Source organism: Trachymyrmex septentrionalis, unplaced genomic scaffold (genome assembly GCF_001594115.1).
Source record: "Trachymyrmex septentrionalis isolate Tsep2-gDNA-1 unplaced genomic scaffold, Tsep1.0 scaffold74, whole genome shotgun sequence".
In the NCBI taxonomy this organism is placed as follows: domain Eukaryota; kingdom Metazoa; phylum Arthropoda; class Insecta; order Hymenoptera; family Formicidae; genus Trachymyrmex; species Trachymyrmex septentrionalis.
In genome coordinates this window covers 1,756,530-1,764,350 of record NW_017305927.1, presented here as the reverse complement: position 1 = coordinate 1,764,350, position 7,821 = coordinate 1,756,530, and the positions used below count along the sequence as shown (strand labels likewise).

The window sequence follows — 7,821 nt, the reverse complement described above, 5'->3', positions numbered from 1 at the left end:
GAAAAACGATAATTTATATAACAATCAAAAATTAAATTTCTAATATAATGACGTATGTATAAATAAATACTCTTGTACCTACATATCTAAACTTAAAAGATACCATACAAAAGAATACTCAGGTACAAATACAAGTATATGTAAGGATCTAGGTAATGCACTTAGATACAGCTAAAATATCTAGATATTGTATCTAGATACTTTTATATAATATATGTTCCAACGCTGTTGATTTCTTTTTACTACGCTACAAAAGAAGCAATGATGAAATGAGTGAACAATGTCTACATTAAAAACGTATTTTATTTGACAACCGCTACTTTTTCAACACGAACTATAGCGTTGCAAGTAAACCAACGCGATTAAGTATCTATATCTGTTGCGCATATTTCGTAAGTACATATTTTTTTTTTATTTTGACGTAGTTATTTAACAGTACGTAATCGGCCCCAAATCGCGATAATATCTAACATATCGCTATCGGTTTGACCTATTTTATAACATCGCATAGTATTCAGGAAAATTCTATTCCTTAATGAATTATACCTAAACATGCACGTCTCTGACAGCCACCAAACCCTTCGCAACATCACCTCTCAGTTCAAAAGGCAAATTTCGCCATGGAATGATTTGCGAGATGAATATTTAGCAACGAATCGTTTCTATCATGCAATCATTGATTTGCAATCATCATTCGTAATTTCTTTTTAAATCTTTTCGTTCCGTTAAAATGTAACGCGCAATAAATGTATGCGTTATAAATTATTTATATACAATTATGCTGCTTGAAAATCAAGATTACAAGAGCAGACATTCAAAACACAAAAAGCCACCTTATCAAAGATCCAGACTTTCGGATTATGCTTCATATCGATCATAAATATCACTCTAGTGTCTTAAATGCGTCGATTAGAAATAAAGATCAAATGATATTCTGAATTAACTATATTATATATTGATTTAGAATAATTTTTACTTAGCTACCTCGACCGATCTTTCGAGTATTTCGGATCTCAGGACGGCAAAATATCTAACTCAAGCACATTCTGAGTATTCGACACTCGATCGTCGCTCTTGTGCACTAGGACATCCTTGAAGTCCCTTAGCTTTTGCGGCTGAAGGGTCGCGTTGGGATTTCTTGGAAGTGTGGCGATAGGATTAGTATTGTGATTCATATAGGGTTTCTCGTAACGATTGATACCATTTGCTGATTCTGAATTGTGTCGTCGCTTCACTGTGGTTTCCACATTCGATTGCTTCGGTGACAAGTCCTCGAAGCACGGCACCGTTTGCATTGACACCGTGTTTCGGCAATCGTTGAAAAGTGATCTAGGATTGAGAGTAACTTCGCGAGCGGATCCAAAGTGTTTGAAACCGGCGCAAATTGGTGAATTGTTCATGAAGCTGCTATCGGCGGGAAGGCATGATTCGGTAATTCGTTTCTCGATTTTGATCTCGGTGACGTTCTGCCGGATTAATAAATCCGGCGCCGCTTCCGGTAGCGGCTCCTGGGAGATCGGTGGCCACTTGAGATCGCGCGCCATGTCTCGTTCAATAGCTAGAAACTTTCGTCGAGATTTATCCAAGTCATGCCAGCGATAGCGCAATTTGCCAAACACGAGGTACTCCACGAACAAATATTCAACCAATAGCGCAATCACGAAATTTACTATGCCATAGCCGACCAGGATGAAGCGAAAGTCTAGATTGTTAGGCAGTACGAGTTCGAACCAATTAACTAGCCACTCGAAAGGACATATTGCGAGGTAGATGGAAAAGAGACTAAGAAACACGAAGGAGGTGAGTAGGCCATAATTAGTGAAGAGGGACTTTCTATATGGCGGTCCTTTCGAGAACGCTACCGCCAAGATAATATACTGCATAGAACTGACGATAAAAACCGTGTAATTCTCTAAGCAGCCCACATGATCCTTGTCTTTGGTTGCGGAAGGGTCGAATGGTTTAAACCATGACATCTGCCGCAAATGCCAGAGACTCGTGTATTGGAAGGTCGCGACGGTCAGAAGTTGGGTGATCAGACTGATAATTGGTGATGTGCTAATGAGACTATTGAGCGGTGCTATTTTTACCAGTGGGCCCTCATAGGCTTCGGTGCGGCCGAAAAAGAAAGCGAATATGGAAATGATGAAAAGATCGATGTACAAAAACTCGATGTCCGTCAAATTGGACTCGATGTTGTAGAGGAGCATCACCGAGATAAATTGCGTGAGTGAGTAGGCAGCCATGTATTTAAAAATGCCAAAGGAAGTCACTAATGCGGCGCGACCTTCTCGTATCACCGTCAAAACGCTGGAGATGTTGGTTTCGCGACTGGTAAAAGGCGAGGCAACGGAAGATTCTGTGTCCGACAAAGATATCCCGGTGTGCGCCGCTTTCAATGCGCCGCAATCGTTAGCACCGTCTCCCACCATGGCTGCGGAAAAAGTAATTTTGTGTCAAATTATTAAGATTCACAAGTTGTCTTTTTGATTCGCCTTCGTATGTCATTCTATTAACCCTCCGGAGCTGATATAGATCTATTGAACCCAATTAGGGTAATCTCAATTAGGATATAGATTCTCTATGTTACACCTGCAAATTTGAATTATTTCCAAAAAATTTTATGTATTCAGTTAAATGAAATGTTTGATGATTTTTTATTCGTGGACTTTAGTATTGCAACGTTTCTGATTCGACATCACTTTGTAATTATATATAGCTTGTTAGTTCAATTACGTATACAATTGTTTTTGCATTATCAAGTAACATTTTTACAGTTTATATTTTTACTTGCAATAATTGCATGCAATAATAATAAATATGTATATATCGTTAAGACTGATATTCTTATGCAACAGCACTGTGCCATCGGTGGATCGCAGTCTTAAAATAAATTTAGTATTTATACATAGGGGACCACAAGTCACAAAAATTCAAACTCTTAAAAGTGCATCTAAATATACAAATTTTGTATCATTTTTTAAATAATTAAAGTATAATGTATATTTTAAAATTTAATTAAGAAAAAAATAAAAAATATTTTTTAAGAAATGACCCATAGAGTATTCCATACCCGGGGTATCATAAATTATACACAAAATAGTAGAATTATGCAAAAAATAATGATGACGAAAGTTGAAAAGTATTTTCAATTAACTTACACATTCTTAACATAGTCACTAATACAATAAAATATAATTAATAATTATTAAATAATAAAATAGAAAATTATAAGAAAATAAATGAGAAATAACCATTAATAAAATAAAAAATTTATTACAATAAAATAAAATTAATTACTTAGAAGTATAAACTGTCCTTTTAGTACATATATTTTCTATATTGTCTCGTTTCATTAGTATTTATTGCATGATCCCAATTATATATTTAATTATACATTTAATAAAAAATTGTAAAAAATAAATGTTAGATTATTACTTGTAACATAGTAAGTTGAGAAAAGATGCGCAAAAACTTGCACCTTATCTTTATATATGTATATTCTACTACAAAAACAATATTAAAACATTTTTATGCGGTTAAAAAATTACTATTGTACCACATTAATGATCGATGTTTTTTGATACAATGGAATTTAATCACTGCCACCTAGATAAAAAATATGGGTAACGAAGTAATAGTATTGTACTAGTAGTATTAATTTAAACATTCTGGATTATATTAAACAATCAATGACCTATGATACTCCGTGATCCATGGGGCCCCGGTTTACATATATATTCTTTTATGTATAAATTATATACATTTTGGTTTCTTGAAAATAATTAGTGCCTTGTATAAAGTGATGTCGTGCAGCTCCGTGTGAAAACGACTCATAATCGGATCGATCTTAACCATTATTACATATTTGTTTTATACATGTATAAGAGAACTAGAACTATTAAGTCGAAGAACGTAAAGAAGGAGAGATTAAGTAATTTCATAAAGTCTGATATACAATGCTGAACTGAAACTGATATCCCAGTGAAAAATGACAATAAAATCGATGTTGATTCGACGTCGATTTGATTCTTTCAACGTAAAATCGACATCGATTCGATGTCGATTCCATTATCATTTCTCACTGGGATTTGGCAGGAGTTACAGATATTCTTTAGACCTAGGTGACGTTTAGGAACCAATAGTCCATTCCATTTCCAGTATCACTATTAGTTAACATAAATTAAATAGGTCTTATAGATCTAACGTGTAACTGTATGTTATAGATTTTAACGTCAGCTTCGGAAGATTAAGGATGCGCTATACATTAACCAATGCAGATATTTTTTGTATTCACACTTACCAACGTAATATCCTAAGGACTGCAGTTCTTGAACCAACTGCTGCTTCTGATCCGGCGACATTCTTGCAAAAATGGCACCGCGAGTTACCACCTTAGGTATCAGTTCTGGATAATACTGCTTCATTAATGCCCACGTTTTTCCTGTCAACGCGAACGCGTACTTGTTCTTGGAATATTGCACACTGTAATTCAAATAGATTTACATTATCCAATAATTTTAATAGATATTGTCACACTGCTTAAGAACACAGGACTTACTCATCCGATAAATAATTGATATCGTTCTCCAACTTGGTATTACCGAAGGAACCGCTCTCGACAGTATCCAGACTAACCACACTGTTCAGATCGGATATTTCGCTGAGATCGGGCTGACTATTTGGTGAAGTTGGTGATGGTTGACTATCGCTCTTTGTGAAGTAAATCTGTGGTTTCATCTGATTCTGCTGATTCGTCGAGACGGCGATCACAGGCGTACCTGGTTTCACGATGTCGCAGTCTCTGGCCACTGAAAGTGCGGTCAACATATTGTCGCCCGTTACCATCACCGTTTTAATGCACGCAGTGTTCAATTCAGCGATCACCGGTGAAGTCTCGGGCTTTAATCGGTTCTCCATAACTATAAGCGCTAAGAATGTCAAATCAATCTCGGCAGCTTCACGATTTATGCGTTGCACCTTGGCGTACGGAAGACGATTCAGAGATTTGTGCGCGAGAGCGATCACTCGATATCCTTCAGATGTATATTCTTGTAGAACAGCTGTGAAATCTGGAGGAACTGCAAAAAGAACAAGTAGAGATGTCATTTATATTAACAGAATTAAAACAGTAAGATTTAATGACTACGTAAGATTATACTAAATTGTGAGACTTTAAACTTAACGTGAGTCTTCATTATTGCACCGTAAAATACTTAAGATTGAGTTTACAAGAAATGCTTGACACAAATTTATTGCGTAACCTACTCGTCTTACGAGTAGACGAAAGATCTCTTCACGTTATTCGTTATCGTCTGACAAATATCTTTTATCCTCCTCTCTATATTCCTCACCGTTAGTCATCACTTACAAAATATAACGCAAAGACATAACTGTAAAGACTTACTGGATTCTGCTTTTGAGAGACTGAGGATCATCTCTGGACTACCCTTGCAATAAAGATCATAGTGATTGGCGCCCAATGTCCTAGTAATCACGCTCATCCTTTGAAGACTTGATGTAAAAGGAAATTGTCGGACAATGCCTACTTCTAGTCCTTGTTCGCCCAGTTCCGTCGCAGAATCGCTGAACGCTGCATCACACAGATTATTGAGAGATATACCGTCTACCACATCGGAAGACATGGAGTTTTGTCGACTGAGCGTATCGCCCAAATCGTTGGGCAGTCTTTTAAGAAGCTTAGAGTTTTTTGCTGGCCTGACGATCGTCGGGAAAAGCATAGAAAATTTAGACGTATCGGATACATCAGGTTCCTCTAGCGTCCATCCAGTGGATTCAAACATTTTCAAATCGAGCGGGTCGCCCATCAATTGATTATCGATTATGGTGAGTCCATGGCATGTAACCATGCCAATAAGGACTTCGGATAACGATAGACTAGCAATGTCCTTGACAGGTAACTGAAACTTGCCATCTGATACACTCACTACGCCCCACATATCCAAACCATCTTCGGTTAATGTTCCAGTCTTATCGAAGCAAATGCAATCGATGGATCCCGACACGTTAATCGTTCTCGGACTCGTGCAGTATATTTTGTTCTTTTCCAATCTACGTTGCGCTACGAGACGTCCAACTGTCATGGCAGCTGGCAACGCCGGTGGTACAACAATAGTAATGAGATCTAACGCTTCCAAGGCAGTATGACTACTGTCAACGCCTTTCGTTACTTTTGTCACGATGGTATAAATAACGCCGATGCTGGCTATGCACGCTAATAATATAACAAATTTATATGAGTCCTGCTCGAACTTGAAATCCACAGGTGGGGGATACATAATGGATCGCACAAGATCACCTTTGCTGGTATTGAAACCTGTTCTGATAACCACAGCTAGAACCTAATGTTACAACACACAATTATTTCCATTTATACAACATTGAAATTACCAATTTACAATATAAAATTTATATGTTAAATAAGTTTACCTTTTCACTACCGTAGTATCTTGTTTGAATAACTCTGGTACCGCAGAAAAGCGTATGCCTAGCATGTTCTTTGGTATTATATATCACATCGTTGGAAGAAGGAACTGGTGTCTTTGTGACAGGTACCGATTCCCCCGTCAGCATAGACTCGTTGAGAATACAATTGCCAGTCAGCAGTACGGCATCGCACGGCATTAGACATCCGTGAGACGGAATTACCAAAATGTCACCGGGCACCAAGCGTTCGGCCGGCACTATCGCAGTTTGGCCGGTTGTACGATCTCGCATCACCGTAGCGACATCAGACGAATGCACTGTCGACCGCAAATTATGCTGATTCTGTAATGAAATTCGATCGGATTGATTATGACACGAGATATATAAGAACTATAAAAAAAAAAAAGGAAAAGTAACTCACTCGTCGTGTTTGGAAGACTGCCATTATAATGCCGGCACTTGACATCGCGAGAATGACCATGGCATAGTAATAATAGTCGTCCGCGACCCACAAACAAAAACTAAATAGTTGGAAGACGTAAAACGGATTGAGCACTTCGAGGCATAACAGTCTTAATATGCTCTTCACGGGAATCACAATCTCGTTATTGCCATAAACATTACGCCTATCGATGTAAATAGTTCAATTAATTAATTTATACGACATTAAAATGTCACAATTGATGAGTTATGACGCATTCTCATTAGTGACCATTTCTATCAATATAGATTAATTTTAATTAACTTACTCTTCATCTTTTTTTATAGTTTTTCAAATTAGAAAAAGATGATGAGTAAGTTGAATCGAGATTAAAGTTAATCTATATTGATGGAAATGGAAATAAGAGGCACTCAAATTATGTAGTTTAACTTTTACCTCATGTACTGCTCCTGAGAACTAAGACCTTGTACTTGATGTAACGTGGATGTTAGAACGTCGATATCGAGGCCACGCAATTTCAAGAATTCCGATCTCTCCGGGTCCCAGACGTAGGTCAGCTTCTTGCAATTGAAAAAGGTAATGGATGGCACCTCTAAAAATACTTTCTCGTTTAATTCCCCTATGTCTGAAATGCACAAACAATGACGCAAAAAAGCATGCTGATTTTTACTCACGTTTGAATTGACCCCCAAAAAGGTGCACAGATAACGTTGCATAAGTTTCCTTTTCTTCTTTGGGGGTTATAACACTGCCGTCCCATGCGTCATCCATCAGAGATTCTTCACGGAAAGATTTATTACTGTAAAATAAAATAATAAATTTAAAAAAAGTCAAAAATTGATCGAGGCTTGATGCCTGATATTTTTCTCTTTCTCTCTCTATATATAAATTTTAAATACATCTTCTTTAATCTAATAATTTTTATATAATAT

The 7,821-nt window shown here is 36.9% G+C and overlaps 1 protein-coding gene across 2 annotated transcripts in view; it reads right to left on the bottom strand.

The window, feature by feature from the left end:
- Nucleotides 1–720: 720 nt before the first annotated feature.
- The window catches only part of LOC108754009 (probable cation-transporting ATPase 13A3), a 9,698-nt gene continuing 2,597 nt past the window's right edge, over nucleotides 721–7,821 (bottom strand). The window contains exons 1-8 of one of the 2 annotated variants that reach the window (XM_018496011.1): nucleotides 7,564–7,682; nucleotides 7,325–7,481; nucleotides 6,869–7,073; nucleotides 6,451–6,789; nucleotides 5,408–6,362; nucleotides 4,562–5,081; nucleotides 4,304–4,485; nucleotides 721–2,434 (exon numbers count right to left, since the gene is read on the bottom strand). In XM_018496011.1, the coding sequence (XP_018351513.1) occupies nucleotides 1,014–2,434; nucleotides 4,304–4,485; nucleotides 4,562–5,081; nucleotides 5,408–6,362; nucleotides 6,451–6,789; nucleotides 6,869–7,073; nucleotides 7,325–7,481; nucleotides 7,564–7,660 (3,876 nt within the window). In that variant the 5' untranslated portion in view covers nucleotides 7,661–7,682 and the 3' untranslated portion in view covers nucleotides 721–1,013. Of the gene's footprint in view, nucleotides 2,435–4,303; nucleotides 4,486–4,561; nucleotides 5,082–5,407; nucleotides 6,363–6,450; nucleotides 6,790–6,868; nucleotides 7,074–7,324; nucleotides 7,482–7,563; nucleotides 7,683–7,821 lie in introns of those variants that run through there. The other variant, XM_018496010.1, reaches the window with a different exon arrangement.